Raw genomic sequence first — 17,387 nt, 5'->3', positions numbered from 1 at the left:
GAATATTGTACAAAATGTGTTGAAGTTTCTGTACAAAATTGTTTGCTTTTTTCTTTGTAAAAGCTTCTTCATACTATCAAAAGAATATAAATCCGTAGTCATTAGATTTATTCCTCTGTGTTTTTCTTCCTTATTTTACTATCATTGTCCTATACCTTATTTTAGAAAGTGCATCAAGGGGCACCTGGGTGGCTCAGTCGGTTAAGCAGCCGACTCCTGGTTTTGGCTTAGGTCATGATCTCACGGTTCAAGAGTTACAGCCCCACATTGATGTCAACTCAGAGCCTGCTTGGGATTCTCTCTCTGTCTCTCTCTCTCCCCCTCCCTCTCTCTCTGCCCCGCTCCCAGGCTCACTCACACTCTTTCTCTCCCTCTCAAACTAAATAAACAAACTTAAAAAAAAAATAGAAAGTGCTTCAAGTAGCATGTGGCTTACTAAATTAATGGTTGTCAAACTTTTTGGGTTCAGCATCCCTTTATGCTTTAAAATTTTATTGAAGATTTTTAAGGCTTTCTATTTATATTAATTATACCTATTAAAATTTGCCATATTAGAACTTAACACAGAATTTTAAAACATTTATTTGTTTATTACAAAATAATAAACTCTTACATGTTGACATAAATATTTTTAAAATACTTCCTCTTCTAAAACCAAAAAAATAGTGAGAAAAGTGGTCTCATTTTACATTTTTGCATATCTCTTTAATGTCTGGCTTGGTAAAAGACAGCTGGATTTTCTTAAAAAAAAATTTTTTTTAGGGGCGCCTGGGTGGCGCAGTCGGTTAAGCGTCCGACTTCAGCCAGGTCACGATCTCGCGGTCCGTGAGTTCGAGCCCCGCGTCAGGCTTTGGGCTGATGGCTCGGAGCCTGGAGCCTGTTTCCGATTCTGTGTCTCCCTCTCTCTCTGCCCCTCCCCCGTTCATGCTCTGTCTCTCTCTGTCCCAAAAATAAATAAAAAAAAAAAAAAAAAAAAAAAAACGTTGAAAAAAAAAATTTTTTTTTAATGTTTATTTATTTTTGAGAGAAAGACATGGAATGTGAGTGGGGGAGGGGCAGAGAGGGAGACACAGAATTCCAAGCAGGCTCCAGGCTCTGAGCTGTCAGCACAGCTCCATGCGGGGCTGGAATTCACAAACCCGGAGATCGTGACCAGAGCCAAAGTCAGACATTCAAGGATTAAGCCACCCACGCGCACCACCGTTACTTGCTTTTTAAGCTTTCTTTAATTCTTAAAGAAAATCCGGTTATGGCACTATTGACAAACAAGTTATATATTTGATTTCCAACTTAAAAAAAAATCACAATTAGTTTTGTAAGAAACTGCCATACTGTCTTCCAAAATGTACCATTTTGTATTCTCACCAGCAATGACTGAGAGTTCCTGTTACTCCACATCCTCAGCAATGCTTGGTATTGTCAGTGTTTTGGAAATTTAGCCGTTCTAATAGGTGTGCCGTCGTGTGTCATTGTTTTCACTTGCAATTCTCTAATAATATATGATGTTGAGCATATTTTCACATGCATATTTGCCATCTGTGTAGCTTCTTTGGTGAGGTGTCTGTTCAGATCTTTTGCCATTTTTAAGCAGGCTGTTAGTTTTCTTACTGCTGAATTTAAAAGGTTCTTTTAACTGAGGAGGCTCAGTCAGTTGAGCATCCAGCTTTGGCTCAGGTCCTGATCTCACGGTTCATGGGTTCAGGCCCCACGTCGGGCTCTGTGCTGACAGCTCCAAGCCTGGAGTCTGCTTCCGATTCTGTGTCTCCGTCTCTCTCTGCCCCTCCCCCGCTCATGCTCTATCTCACTCTCAAAAATAAATAAACATTAAGTTTTTTTTAATAAATAAAATTTCTTTATATATTTTGGACACCTGTCCTTTAGCAAATATCAAGTTTTGCAAAGATTTTCTCCCGGTCTGTGATATATTTTTTCATTTTCTCCACAGTGTCTTTCACAGAGCAGGAGCGTTTAATTTTAATGAAGTACAACATCAATTCTTTCTTTCATGGATCATGCTTTTGGTGTTGTATCTAAAAAGTCAATGCCAAGCCCAAGGTTACCTAGATTTTTCACCTATATTATCTTTTAACAGTTTTGTAGTTGTGCCAGAGGTTAGGGGAAGAGAAGGACAAATCGTGGAATAGGGGGGACTCTTAGGGCAATGAAACTATACTCTATGATACAGTAATGATGGGCACATGTCATTATACATTTGTGAAAACGCATAGCCTGTACTTACACAAAGAGTGACCCCTAATGTGAACTACTGGACTTTAATAAAAATGTATCAATATTGGTTCATCAGTTGAAACAAACGTGTGACACTAATACAAGGCGCAAATGTAGGGGAAACAGTGGGAGATGTGGTATATAGAAACTTTCTGTACTTTTCCATCAATTTTCCATAAACCTAAAACACTTCTGAAACTAAAGTCTACTGATTGTTTAAATTATAACTAGCCCCCAAACTACCACAAAACAGGCAAGTATTACAAAATGAAATTATTAAGGGTGCCAGGCTGGTTCAGTCAGTGGAGCATGTGGCTCTTGATCTTGGGATCGTGGGTTCAAGCCTCACGCTGGGTGTAGGGGTTACTTAAAAATAAAAAATCTTAAAAATAAAGGAAATTCAAGTGAGGTTTTGTTTGTTCATGATTATCAGAACTCATACTTTATTGACACTGTGCAGAGACAATTCTTGAAAGCCCAATTTGAAAGGATCAACTTTTTTTATCTTCATGAAATTGTCCTATTCACTTGAAGATATGATTAGGATTGTGACATATTGAAATCTTTGTGAAAATTATTAATCCAATTAATGTTGGCATTGGGAACAGAGAGTTTATTCATGAGGTATTTACTACTTCATCTGCTGTTATGAACTGTTGCCAGTGGTATTTACAAAGCAAAGGCCTCACACCAGAACTACTTGCAGTGAAAGGTGGCATCTGGGGCGCAGGTGTTGAGGTCAGCATGCTGGGCTATGAGTGCTGAATGGCACACGTTTGTCCATCATTTTCCTCTAGTCAGCTATTGGGAAACTTTGGTTCATCCAGCTTGATAGGATAGGATAACACTCAGCTTTCACTTGGCAAGAACCACAAATGCAGGAAAGGCCATGAAAGCACAGGATGGTGCTTGTGCTTAAGAGAATCTTGAGCTTAGGTGAAGTTTTGTAAAAGGAGAATTAAATTGTTAAAAACTCATCCCAATCTGTCCGGCCTTGATTGATGGAGACTGTCTCCTGGTCATTAAAGAGGTGTGTTCTTTTTTGGGATAGAGATCGATCATGAAGCTTGTTCATGGCTTCTTTCTGATCAGCAGCTTAGTTTTCTAAGAACCTTTACATTGGGACAGGAGTCCTTGGAGAGTGGAACTGAGTTTTGAGGCTACTACCAGGGTAATGTCCCATTTACAAATTAATAAATGGACCATCTGGCTTAAAAACCAAGGAGTTCTTTTAGAAAGAATCTTTCCCTAAGACCCTACCTATGTTGGGAACATGAAAGACTAGAGTTCCTTGACCTATAATATCGTTGGCCACATTCTGTACTGTGGAGACCTCATCAAGGTAGAGCACTGCCAAAGCACTAGCCCACTGTCTCTACGGGTCATCGTGTGAGTCTGTGGCTGTCATTTCCCCCAGGAGATGCTAGATTCCAGCTCTCCCTTATGTTTTGTATCCTTCACAGCTCCTGGCATAAGGCCTTGCAGCATGGCAGGTTGCTGAGTCAATGTTGATCTACTGCAGCTCTGACTTCAGATTCCATCAGGGCAGTTTTTGTTTCAGAAAGTAAACAGGAGAGAGTGGACCCAGCCTGGCACTGGCCAATTTAGCAGTTTAAAGGTATAAGCTCTTCAAAATGTGGGCATTTCCTCTGATTTTCTGGGTCTGTCTTTGCTCCCAGGGCCCTTCAGATGAAATAAATTCACTTCTCCCAAGGAACTCTCAAAAACACACTCCCTACTGACGGTGGATCTGTCTATATTTCTAGGACTCATATCTGAAATCCTCCTTTAAATCCTTCCCCTCCCTAGGCTACCTCCCACCCAACTGCAGGGGTAGCAAACACGGATCTCAGTGGGGCAGACAGCCAGTTTGCATGAGGGAAGGAGGCCTGTTAACATGGGGGCTGGTGTGAATTGTGACAAACTGAAAGGCATTCATATCTGCAAGTTCTTAAACTGTCCTGGTCAAATCAAATGCATGAACTGGAAGTCCAGTTCAGTCACCTATAGCCAATGTGGGATGTTTGATCCTCAGCGTATGGTATAAACTGCTTAGGTGTGAACAAAAGGGCCTTTCCCAACCTGGCTTCCCACAGCTTGCCCTTCGAGTCCAGCCACTCTCACCTACGTCCCTACACTCTGCTTACATGACATACTTTTATGCATGCCCTCCCTGGTCACCTTTGCATGTGCATTCTTTTTGTTCCCCAGCATTTATCAAACACCTAATGCAGCAGGCACTAAAATAGGTGCTGAGGAAACAAACGTGAACAAGGGTTTCTGACCTCATGGGGTTTACAGGGTCGTGAGAGACATATACATTAGATAATTACCAGCCTGTGATAAGGGATATGAGAGCAGTACAGGGTGTGACTGAAACGTACACAAAGAGCACCTTGCCAGATCAGGGAGAGCAGGTTTGGGAAGGCTTTTCAGAGGAGTAGATATTAGCTGCAGCTGAAGGGGAGCTGAAGAAGCAAGGATGAGGGTGAAAGGGTAAGGGAGGGTGTAGGGAGAGGGCTTCCTAGAAGAAGCAGCAGCACTTGTAAAGGTCCCTAAGGAAACTGACATTCCATGTGATTTGAGACTAAGGATGTGAGAAGGGTGGCATAAGATAAAACTGGGAAGGTGAGCAAAGTCCAGATCTTCCCAAGCTTTGTGGCCAAACAAAGGAGTTCAGATTTTGTCCTAAGGGCAATGGGCAGCCACCAACAGTTTTTAGTCAAAGACCGTTTGGACCCAAATTTGCCTTTTAGAAGAATCACTCTGGCTTCAGTGTGGAGGACAGGCTGACGTAGCAAGCCTGGAGGTAAAGAGGACAATTACAGGGTCATCATAATAAACCAGCCAGAGATGATGGTGGCCTGGCCTGAGGAACAACACTGGGGTGGAAAGCATGGACCAGACTTGGGAGACAGAAGTGACATACCTCAGAGATTGATTATGAGATTAGGAGAAGGTGTCGATGATGAATGTGGAGCGCCCTGATCTAGTCATCCTTTCAGCTTAATTCTCTCATTAGCCCTCATGGACCTTCCAGGCACCTTTCTACCTGCTGCCCCAGCACTCTGTCCCACTGCCAGTTTAGCACAGCGTATTGTTTAATGGTGACAGGTTGTTCGTCCTATTTCCTTGTTATGTTGGGCAGGGACCCTGTGTCAGTCAGGGTCAAATTAGGAGATGGAAGCCATACAGTAATTTTAACAGCTTAAGTTTAATGTGTAGAATTACACATTACACAAGAAATTTCAGTAAAGACAACTCTAAAGAATATAGGATCAGCAGATATAAGGTTCATTGACCACCTCTGAGGCTGGGGTAGAGCACTAGGCCTGAGAACCAGACCCAGTTGGAGAGGACGTGGCTGTGGAAATTGGATGGCACAGTTGCTTGGTGCTGTGCCAGTGGTAGTTGCTGGAAATTTGCCCTCCAGAATTTGCTGGAAACCTACCTTCTGAGGTCCCAAAGAAAGCCATTTCATAGAAAGGTGTCTCACTGGAGGCACCCTCCTACAAAGACAACTAAAGGGTGTTGCAGGGGAAAGCTGCTGGGTGCTGCTTACCACTATTACTACAGAAGCCAGGCTCTGGAAGAACTACATGAGCTGCAGAGTCGTGGCACTGGAAAAGCCTTCTGTGTTGCAGGAGGTGGGCACTGAGGAATCCATACATACTTCCGGAACCACTGAAACACACCAGACTAAGAAGGAAAACCCCTTCCTCATGCAATCGCTCTCCAGAGCCCACAGCTGACAAAGCTTAACATTGTGTCACCTGACAAAGGAAAAATTACTTTTTAAAAAAGTTTATTGGGGTGCCTGGGTGGTTCAGTCGATGAAGCGTCCGACTCTGGCTCAGGTCATGATCTTGAGGTTCATGAGTTTGAGCCCCGCATTGGGCTCTGTGTTGACAGCTCAGAGCCTGGAGCCTGCTTCAGATTCTGTGTCTCCCTCTCTGCCCCTTCCCCACTCACACTCCGTATCTTTCTCTCTCTCAAAAATAAGTAAACATTTTTTAGAAGTTTATTTAGTTATTTATTTTGAGAGAGAGAGAGAGAGAGAGAGAGAGAGAGAGAGTGTAGGTGGGGGAAGGGCAGGGAGAGAGGTAGAGAGAGAATCCCAAGCAGGCTCTTGTGCAGTGCAGAGCCCAACGCAGGGCTCGATCCCATGAACCATGGGATCATGACTTGAGCCGAGATCAAAAATTGGATGTCTAACTAAGCCACCCAGGCGCCCTGGAAACATTACTTTTAAATGGCCCAGCTCTGTTTTTGCACAAGCAAGCAATGAAGAGTGAATTTGGAGCCAAGAGGCAATAAATTGGTAAGCAGCACAGACCCCTTCTTGTTTATCCTCGCTGCTGGAGTACCACAGGGGGCTAGAAGTCAACATGTCAAGAAAAGTTCAGAATGAAGAAATGTAAATTCAAGTTCTTTGTCTGTTTTTAAATTTTGTTGTTGTTGTTGATGAGTTTCATCAACTCATCAGATACATGATTTGCAAATATTTTCTCCCAGTTTTTTTCATTCTCTTGAGAGTGTCCTTTGAAGTACAAAAGTTTTCAATTTTGATGAAGTTCAGTTTATCTATTTTTTCTTCTGTTGCTTGTGCTTTTAGGGTCATATCCAAGAAATCATTGCCAAATCCAACTTTTCTCCTATGTTTGCTTCTAAGAGTTTTATAAAGTCAGGTCTCATGTTTAGGTGTTTGATTTACTTTAATTTTTGTATGTAATGTAAGGTAAGGGGTCAACTTCATTCTTTTGCATGTGAATATCCTGTTTACTTAGCACCATCTGTTAAAAAGTACTTAACCATATATGCAAGGGCTTATTTCTGGGCTCTCCATTCTTTTCCATTGATCTATATGTCAGCCTTATTCCAGTACCACAGTTTTTTTAAAAAATTTTTAATGTTTATTTATTTTTGAGAGGACAAGAGACAGAGTGTGAGTGGGGGAGGGGAAGAAAGAGAGAGAGACACAGAATCTGAAGCAGACTCCGGCTCTACACTGTCAGCACAGAGCCCAACACGTGGCTTGAACTCATGAACTTTGAGATTGTGACCTGAGCTGTAGTCGGACACTTAACCGACTGAGCCAACCAAGGGCCCCCCACAGTTTTTTTTTAAGTTTTGTTTATTTTGAGACAGAGAACAAGACAGTGCATGTGAGTGGGGGCAAGGGCAGAGAGAGAAGGAGAGAGAATCCTGAGTGCAAAGCCAGACGTGGGGCACAAACCCATGAACCATGAGATCATGACCTGAGCCAAAACCAAGAGTCTGATGCTTAACCCACTGAGCCACCCAGGCATACCACCATACTATTCTGATTACTTTAGCTTTGTAGTTTGTTTTGAAATAAGGGAGTGGGCCTCCAAATATTTTTTTTTTCAAGATTGTTTTGGCTATTCAAGATCCCTTCATATTCCATACGAATTCTAGGATGGGATTTTTCTACATCTGAAATAAAAATTATTATGTTGTGATGGGGATTGCATCAAATCTGGAGATCACTTTGGGTAGTGTGGAAATCTTAATTTTTCTATTTATTTACACCTTCCTTAATTTTCAGCAATGTTTTGTAGTTTTCAATGTACAATTCTTTTGACTTTTTGATCAGATTTGTTCCTAAGTATTTTATTCTTTTTGAGGCTATTGTAAATGGAATGTTCTCGATTTCCTTTTTAGAATGTTACCATTGCTGATGAAAAATGTGACTGATTTTTCAATGTTGATTTTTGAATCCTGGGATTTTGCTGAATTTATTAGTTATAGCGTTTGTGTGTGTGTGTCTGTGTGTGTGGGGGGTGGCTCTTTAGACTTTTCTACATATAAAATCATGTTATCAGCAAACAGGGATAATTTTGGGGTGCCTGGGTGGCTCAGTTGGTTAAGCATCCAACTTCGGCTCAGCTCATGATCTCCCAGTTCGTGGGTTCAAGTCCTGCACTGGGCTCTGTGCTGACAGCTCAGAGTCTGGAGCCTGCTTTGGATTCTGTGTCTCCCTCTCTCTCTGCCCCTCCCCCATTCACACTCTGTCTCTCTCTCAAAAAAAAAAAATAAAAATAAATAAATAAATAAACATTAAAAAAAAGAATGTGTGGTTAATTTCAACATATTTGTGAATTTTCACATCTTCCTTCTGTTAATGATTTCTAGTATCATTCCATTGAAATCAGAAAAGAAATTATGTATGATTGCAAACTCTTTAAAGTTACTGGGGTAGCTAGGTAGCGTCTCACTTCAGCTAAGGTGATGATCTTGCGGTTTGTGGGTTCAAGCCCCACATCAGGCTCTGTGCTGACAGCTCAGAGCCTGGACCCTGCTTCGGATTCTGAGTCTTCCTCTCTCTGCCTCTCTCTCTCTCAGAAATAAAGAAATAAAATAAAATAAAATAAAATAAAATAAAATAAAATAAAATAAAATAAAATAAAATAATTAAGACTTGTTTTCTGGCTTAACATATAGTCTATCCTGGAGAACATTCCATGGGCACTTGAGAAAAATGTGTATTCTGCTTTTGTTGGTTCAACTGTTCTATGCATGTCTGTTAGGTTTAATTGGTTTATAGTGTTGTTCAAGTCTTCTATTTTATTACTGATCTTTTGTCTGATTGTTCTATCTATTATTGCAAGTGGTCACTGATATGTTCAACTATTGTAGAGCTGTTTATTTCTCCCTTCAATTCTTTCAATGTTTGTTTCATATACTTTGGATTTCTGGTATTTTGTACATGTATGTTTATAATTATGGTATCTTCTTGCGAAGTTATCATCAACATAATGCCCTTCTTTGTCACTTGCAACAATTATTGACATAAGGTCTGTTTTGTCTCATATTAGTTTAGCTACCTTAGCTCTCTTCTTCTGGTTACCATACGTGAAATCTCTTTTCCATTCTTTCATTTTCAACCTATTTGCGTCAGATCTGAAATGAATGTCTTGGGCTTTTCCTCCTGCTCCTCCAACCCCAGTGCCACTCCGGCTGTACCACGCTGGCTCAGAGCTCTCTGCTCCTGTTGAACTAGCACCACTGTTGTCTCTCTCCAGCTGCAGACATCATTATCTACCAGGACTTCATCAGCCATGATGAGATATTCTCCAACAACTACAAAATCCAGATCATGGACAGGCTATGCCTGGAAGTGGAGGGATCAGTAGGACAGAGGGTAACACTGATGACTGGTTCATTGGTGGAAATGCCTCTGATGAAGGCCCCAAAGGTGAAGGTACCAAAAGGACATTAACCACTGGTGTTGATGTTGTCATGAACCATCACTTGCAGGAAACCAGATTCACAAAAGAAGCATATAAGAAGTACATAAAAGATTACATGAAGTCAATCAACGGCAAACTTGAAGAACAGAAGCCAGAAAGACTAACAACTTTTATGAGAGGGACTGCAAAACAAATCAAGCACACCCTTGCTAATTTCAAAAACTACCAGTTCTTTATTGGTGAAAACATGAATCTAGATGGCATGGTTGCTCTGTTGGACTATTGTGAGAATAGTGTGACCTCATACCTGATTTTTTTAAATGATGGTTTAGAAATGGAAAAATGTTGGGGCACCTGAGTGGCTCAGTTGGTTGAGTGTCCGACTTCAGCTCAGGTCATGATCTTCTGGTCTGTGAGTTCGAGCCCCATATCAGGCTCTGTGCTGACAGCTCAGAGCCTGGAGTCTGCTTTGGATTCTGTGTCTCCCGCTCTCTGCTCCTGCCCTGCTCGTGCTCTCTCTCTCTGTCTCAAAAATAAATAAACATTAAAATTAAAAAAAAAAAAAAAGAAATGGAAAAATGTTAACAAATCTGGCTATGACTTTGGATATATCACCTGTTGTCATAACTGGCTTCTGCTTTTCATCCACACAAACCAGGACTTAGACGAATAGGATTGATGTCATCTTGAGCACTTCAATAATTTTGACTTCAATTTATTTGGAGCAGAGGCATTGTTTTTAAGAAAAAAAAAACATGTCATGTAGGTTATCTAAAAATAAAATGCATTTAGGTGTGCCTGGGTGGCTCAGTCAGTTAAGGGTCCAACTTTGGCTCAGGTCATGATCTCCAGTCTGTGAGTTTTAGCCCCACATCAGACTCTGTGCTGACAGCTCAGATCCTGGAGCCTGCTTCGGACTCTGTGTCTCCCTCTCTCACAGCCCGTCCTCCATTCTCTCTCTCTCTCTCTCTCTCAAAAATAAACATTTAAATTTTTTTTAAATAAAATAAAATGCATAAAAACTCAAATGTAAAATAAGTATCTTGGGGTGCCTGGCTAGCTCAGCTGTTGGAGCACGTGACTCTTGATGTTGGAGTCCTGAGCTCAAGCCCCACATTGAGTGTAGAGATCACTTTAAGTATTTTTAAATTTTATTTATTTATTTTGAAAGACAGAGAGAGTGTGAGCAGGGGAGGGGCAGAGAGAGAGAGAGAGAAAGTAAGAGAATCCCAAGTAGACTCTGAACTGCCAGCAAGGAGCCCAACCCAGGGCTCAAACTCATGAGAATCAGATGCTTAACTGACTGAGCCACCCAGGTACCCTGGGATTACTTTATTTTTTTTAATGTTTATTTATTTTTGAGAGAGAGAGAGACAGAGCTTTTTTTCATCTGGGAATGTCTTATTTACGCCCTCATTTTTGCTGGATGTAGAGTTCTCAGTTGACAGCTTTTGCTTGTAGCACTTTAAATATATAAATCCACTCCCTTTAGACCTCCAAAGTTCTTACTAAGAAATTGGCTGCAAATTTTATTGAGCATCTCTTGCAATGATGAATCATTTTTCTCTTGCTGCTTTCAAGATTCCTTGTCTTTTCTTTTGACAGTTTGATTTTAATGTGTTTTGCTGTAGTCTCTTGGGTTTAATCCTATTTGGAATCCTTGAGTTTCTTGGACTTGTAGATCCATGTATTTCCTCAAATTTGTGAAGTCCTTCGTCATTATTTCTTCAAATAATCTCTGCCTCTTTCTTCCTCATTTCTCCTTCTGGAATATCCATAAAGCATATATTGATCTGTTTGATGATGCCCCATATGTTTCTTCATCTCTGTTCACTTTTCTTCATTTTTCTCCTCAGATTGGATAATTTCATGTCCTATCATCAAGTTCACTGATTCTTTCTCTGCCTGGCCATATCTGCTATTGAGCCCCCTCTAATTTATTTTTAAATTGTTATTGTAATTTTTTTTAGCTCAGGATATTTTTTGGTTCCTTTTTATAATTTCTACCTCTTTGTTGATATTCTCATTTTGTTCACATAAAATATTCATGATTTCCTTTAGTTCTTTGTGTTTCTATTTAGCTCTTTCAGTGTACTTTTTAAATGTTTATTTATTTTGAAAGAAAGAGAGTGGTTGAGGGGCAGAGAGAGAGGGAGAGAGAATCTGAAGGAGGCTCCACACTAAATATTTATACATAATATATTTATTGTTTAAATATAAATTATTAAATATTAAATATTATTATTTATTTTTGTATAAACGACAGCACAGAGCCCGATGCAGGGCTTGATCTCATGAACTGTGAGATAATGACCTGAGCTGAGATCAAGAGTCAGATGCTTAACCAACTGAGCCACCCAGGCGTCCCTTTCAGTGTACTTAAAGATAACTTTTAAAAAGTCTTTGTCTAGTAAGTCTGATGCCTGTGCCTTTTCAGGGATGGTTTCTGCCAATTTATTTTCTTTTTTTAAGTGGGTCATATTTTCCTATTTCTTTGTATGTCTAGTAATTTTGTTGATGTTGAAAATTGGGCATTTGAAAGAATCCATCTATCCTAGTCTTTGCAGACTGGTTTTGTACTAGAGCATTATTTCAGTAGTTATCTGGCTCTTTTCTAGGCCTTGAGATCAGCTGCAGATGAAAGCTCAAGATCTTCTCATGTCTCTTCTGAGTATGTGTCTTCCCTCGGCTTGTGTGGCTTTACTAATTTCCTCATATACATAGCTACTTCTGAACGTCTTAATTTTCCAGTCTCATCCAGCTACTCTTTGGGGCTCTAGATGGTCTGTTGGATATCTCCACCTGTAATCTCTTCCCTCAGGCACCTGTGGGTATATAGTTCCTCTGCAGCTTTCCTGAGCAGTGCCTACCACTTTTCCACCTGAGTTTTGGAGTAGACAAAACAGATATCACTCTTTAGGCCCCCAGACAGGTTATAATGTTACAATTAAGTTCTGTTCTGCTCTTCTCTCTCTGGTTTGAATCAGGGAATTGAGGGCTGAGCTGTTGCCTCCTTCAGACCAAGATTGTTGCTGTGCATGAAACGTGTAGGGCACAGCAAGTAAAAACAGTACATGGCACAAAAACAGACACTCAGATCAATGGAACAGAATAGAGAACCCAGAAATGGACCCACAAATGTATGGCCAACTAATCTTTGACAAAGCAGGAAAGAACATCCAATGGAATAAAGACAGTCTTTTCAGCAAGTGGTGCTGGGAAAACTGGACAGTGACAGGCAGAAAAATGAACCTGGCCACTTTCTTACACCATACACAAAAATAAACTCAAAATGGGTGAAAGACCTAAATGTAAGACAGGAAGCCATCAAAATCTTCGAGGAGAAAGCAGGCAAAAACCTCTTTGATCTTGGCTGCAGCAACTTCTTATTCAACACATCTCCAGAGGCAAGGGAAACAAAAGCAAAACTGAACTACTGGGACCTCATCAAAATAAAAAGCTTCTCCACAGCGAAGGAAACAATGAGCAAAACTAAAAGGCAACTGACAGAATGGGAGAAGATATTTGCAAACGACATATCAGATAAAGGGTTAGTATCCAAAATCTACAAAGAACTTATCAAACTCAACACCCAAAAAACAAATAACCCAGTGAAGGAATAGGCAAAAGACATAAATGGACACTTCTCCAAAGAAGACATCCAGATGGCCAAGCAACACATGAAAAAATGCTCCACATCACTCATCATCAGGGAAATTTAAATCAAAACCACAATGAGATACCACCTCACACCTGTCAGAATAGCTAAAATTAACAACTCAGGCAACAACAGATGTTGGCGAGGATGTGGAGAAAGAGGATCTCTTTTGCACTGCTGGTGGCAATGCAAACTGGTGCAGCCACTCTGGAAACTGGTATGGAGGTTTCTCAATAAATTAAAAATAGAACTACCCTACAAACCAGCAATGGCACTATTAGGTATTTATCCAAGGGATACAAGGATGCTGTTTCAAAGGGGCACATGCACCCCAATGTTCATAGCAACACTATCAACTATAGTCAAAGTATGGAAAGAGTCCAAATGTCCATCAATGGATGAATGGATAAAGAAGATGTGGTATACATACATACATACATATATATACACACACAATGGAGTATTAGTCGGCAATCAAAAAGAATGAAATCTTGCCACTTGCAGCTACGTGGATGGAACTAGAGGGTATTATGCTAAGCGAAATTAGTCAGAGAAAGAAAAATATCATGACTTCACTCACATGAGGACTTTAAGACACAGAACAGATGAACACAAGGGAAGGGAAGCAAAAATAATATAAAAACAGGGAGGGGGACAAAAGAGAAGAGACTCATAAATATGGAGAACAAACAGAGGGTTGCTGGAAGGGTTGTGGGAGGGAGGATGGGCTAAATGGGTAAGGGCATTAAGGAATCTACTCCTGAAATCATTGTTGCACTATATGCTACATAACTTGGATGTAAATTTAAAAAATAAAATAAAATATAAAAGTAAACAGTACAGGGGCGCCTGGGTGGCTCAGTTGGTTGAAGCGTCCGACTTTGGCTCAGGTCATGATCTCGCAGTCTGTGGGTTCAAGCCCCGCGTCAGGCTCTGTGCTGACGGCTTGGAGCCTGGAGCCTGTTTCAGATTCTGTGTCTCCCTCTCTCTCTGACCCTCCCCCGTTCATGCTCTGTCTCTCTCTCTCTCTCTCTCAAAAAAATAAATAAACGTTAAAAAAAAATTTTTAAAAACCAAAAAGGTAAACAGTACAAAATTTCCTACTGTTTTGAATATGGCTTTTTCTTGACTGGGTATTCAATTGGTTACCGTAGATATTTGACTATTTACCAGAAATCCTATAGTATTATTTTAGCCACTTTCTGGATTTTTTGTATTTTTTAAAAATATCTTGTGTGGGGACAAGATTTTGGAGCCTCCTAGTTCACTATTTTGCTCAAGTGACTTTTGCTGTCTTCATTTTGCTCTTTCCTCCAATACCACTTCCTCAGAAAGAACTTCTGTGTCTAAAATGTCTCATTCAGGAGGTTTGGGGAGAGATGCGCACCTGGCAAGGCCACGGAAGCTCTGCACACTTCCCGACACCTGGCCCTCTGCATCTCCTCATCTGTCTGTTCCTGAGTTATATCTTGTTACAATCAACCAGTGATGTAGACCTAGCCTAGGATCCCATGTTACATGCTTGTCATGGCTGCTTATTTTCCTCCTGTGTGGGGAAGGTCCTACATCTTTCCTGATCTTCTGTGTCCTGAATACTTGTGAAGAATAATGATTTCCCAATTCTGGACAGTTCACATGAATGGAATCATTCTCTCTGTGGCCTTCTGTACCACTTTAACTCAGTGTATTTTTTCAACGTAGTGTGTATCAAAACTTGTTTCATCTTGCATTCAAACAATATTCTGTCATATGGATAGAACACACTGTTTATCCACTCATCCATTGATGGACATGTGGACTGCCCTGCCTTTTTGCTACTGTCAATGCTTCTCTTAACAAGAAGATCAAAACATATGTAGGAATTAGGTTCCTTTATTTGATTTTTAAAAATTTATTTTTATTTCATTCCATTACTATTTTTTTCTTCCTCCCAAATGACAAGACAGAGGAATTCATCTCAAAATAAAGACCAGGAAGAAATGAAAGTGAGGGATTTAGTCAATGCAGACATAAGTAAGATGTCTGAATTAGAATTTAAAACAATGATTATAAGGATACTAGCTGGCCTTGAAAAAAAGCATAGAAGACGCCAGAGCATCCATTTTACACAGAGAAAAGAACGAAAATCTAGTCAGGCTGAAATTAAAAATACTATAACCAAGATGCAAACCCAAATGAAGGCCATGAAAACTAGGATGGATGAGGCAGCGAATTAGTGATATAGAAGATGAAATTATGAAAAACAATGAAGCTGAAAAGAAGAGAGAAACAGAGGTGAGGGATCATGAAGGCAGACTTAGGTAATTCAGCAATTTATTAAAATGTAGTAACATTCATATCATAGAAGTCCAAGAAGATGAAGTGAGAGAAAAAGGGGCAGAAGGTTAATGAGCAGATTATAGCTGAAGATGTCCCTAATCTGGGGAAAATCCAAGAAGCACAGAGAATTCCCATTAAATTCAACAAAAGCCAGCCATCACCAAGACATATCAAAGTCAAATTTACAAAATACACAGACAAGGAAAGAATCCTGGAAGCAACAAGGGAAAAAAAGTCATTAACCTACAAGGGAAGGCAGATCATGTTCTCAGCAGATCTGTCCAAAGAAACTGGCAGGCCAGTTGGACACCAGAGTGTCCAAATATATTCAGAGTGTCCAAATATTCAGTGTGTTGAATGGAAAAAAATATGTAGCCACGAATACTCTACCCAGCAAGACTTCTTTCAAAATAGAAGGAGAGATAAGGAATTTCCCAGACAAACAAAAACTAAGGGAGTTTGTGACCACTAGCCCAGCCCTACAAGAAATCTTAAGGGAGACACTTTGAGTGGTGAGAAAAAAAAAAAAAAAAGACCCAAAGCAACAAAGACTAGAAAGGACCAGAAAGCATCATTAGAAACACCAAATCTACAGGTAACACAATGGCACTGTATTCATATCTTTCAATAATTACTCTGAATGTAAATGGACTAAATGCTCCAGTCAAAAGACACAGGGTATCAGAATGGATTAAAAAAAAAAAAAACACAAGATCGATCTATATACTGCCTACCAGACACTCATTTTATTTTTTCAAAAATATTTATTTATATTTGAGAGAGCATGAGCCCGGGAAGGGCAGAAAGAAAGAGGGAGACAGAGAATCCGAAGCAGGCTCCAGGTTCCGAGTGGTCAGTGCAGAGCCTGACATGGGGCTCGAACCCGTAAACTGTGAGATCATGACCTGAGCTGAAGTTGAATGCTTAACCAACTGAGCCACCCAAGCACCCCAGGAGACTCATTTTAGACCTAAAGGCACCTGCAGATTGAAAGTGAGGGGATGGAGAAACATCTATAATGCTAATGGATGTCAAAAGAAAGCCAGAGTAGCCATATTTATATCAGACAAACTAGATTTTAAAACAAAGTCTGTAACAAGAGATGAAGAAGGGCATTATTACATCATAATTAAGGGGTTTATCCTTCAAGAAAATCTAACAATTATAAATATTTATGCCCCCAACTTAGAAAACGCAAATATATAAATCAATTAATCGTATAAAGAAACTCATTGAGAACAATACAATAATAGTAGGGGACTTTAATATCCACTTACAGCAATAGACAGATCACCTAAGCTGAAAATCAACAAGGACACAATGACTCTGAAGGATACACTAGACCGGATGGACTTAACAGATATATTCAGAACATTTCATCCTAAAGTAGCAGAATAAACATTCTCTTTGAGTGCATGTGGAACATTCCCCAGAATAGATCACATACTGAGTCACAAATCAGCCCTCAACAAGTACAAAACTATCAAGATCATACCATGCATAGTTTCAGGCCATAACACTATGAATTTGAAGTTGCCACAAGGAAAAAAAAAATTGGAAAGCCCTCAAATACATGGAGGTTAAAGAACACCCTAGTAAAAAATGAATGGGTTAACCAGGAAATTAAAGAATAAAAAAGTATGGAAGCAAGTGAAAATGAAAACACAACAGTCCAAACCCTTTGGGATGCAACAAAGGCAGTCCTAAGAGGAAAGTATATTGCAATTCAGCCCTACCTCAAGAAGCAAGAAAGGTCCCAAGTACACAACCTAAACTTACACCTAAAGGAGCTAGAAAAGGAAGGGCAAATAAAGCCTATAGCCAGCAGAAAAAGGGAAATAATAATGATTAGAACAGAAATAAATGATATAGAAACAAACAAATGAACAAACAAAACCAGTAGACCAGATCAATGAAACTAAGAGCTAGTTCTTTGGAAGAATTAACAAAACTGATAAACCCCTAGC

The 17,387-nt window shown here is 40.0% G+C and overlaps 1 protein-coding gene across 1 annotated transcript; it reads left to right on the top strand.

Moving 5' to 3' along the window:
• Positions 1-4,126: 4,126 nt before the first annotated feature.
• LOC109250517 (translationally-controlled tumor protein-like) lies at positions 4,127-9,783 on the top strand (the record flags this gene model as incomplete). Its single annotated transcript, XM_053894231.1, is given in 3 exon segments — positions 4,127-4,265; positions 9,276-9,377; positions 9,380-9,783. Coding segments are annotated over 3 exon segments (645 nt in total), but the record flags the coding sequence as incomplete, so codon positions are not given.
• Between the last annotated feature and the right edge of the window lie 7,604 nt (positions 9,784-17,387).

The sequence above is a fragment of the Panthera pardus genome, unplaced genomic scaffold (assembly GCF_024362965.1).
Source record: "Panthera pardus isolate Hobbes unplaced genomic scaffold, ASM2436296v1 HiC_scaffold_4, whole genome shotgun sequence".
Taxonomy (NCBI): Eukaryota; Metazoa; Chordata; class Mammalia; order Carnivora; family Felidae; genus Panthera; species Panthera pardus.
This window is presented reverse-complemented; position numbering and strand designations above follow the sequence as displayed.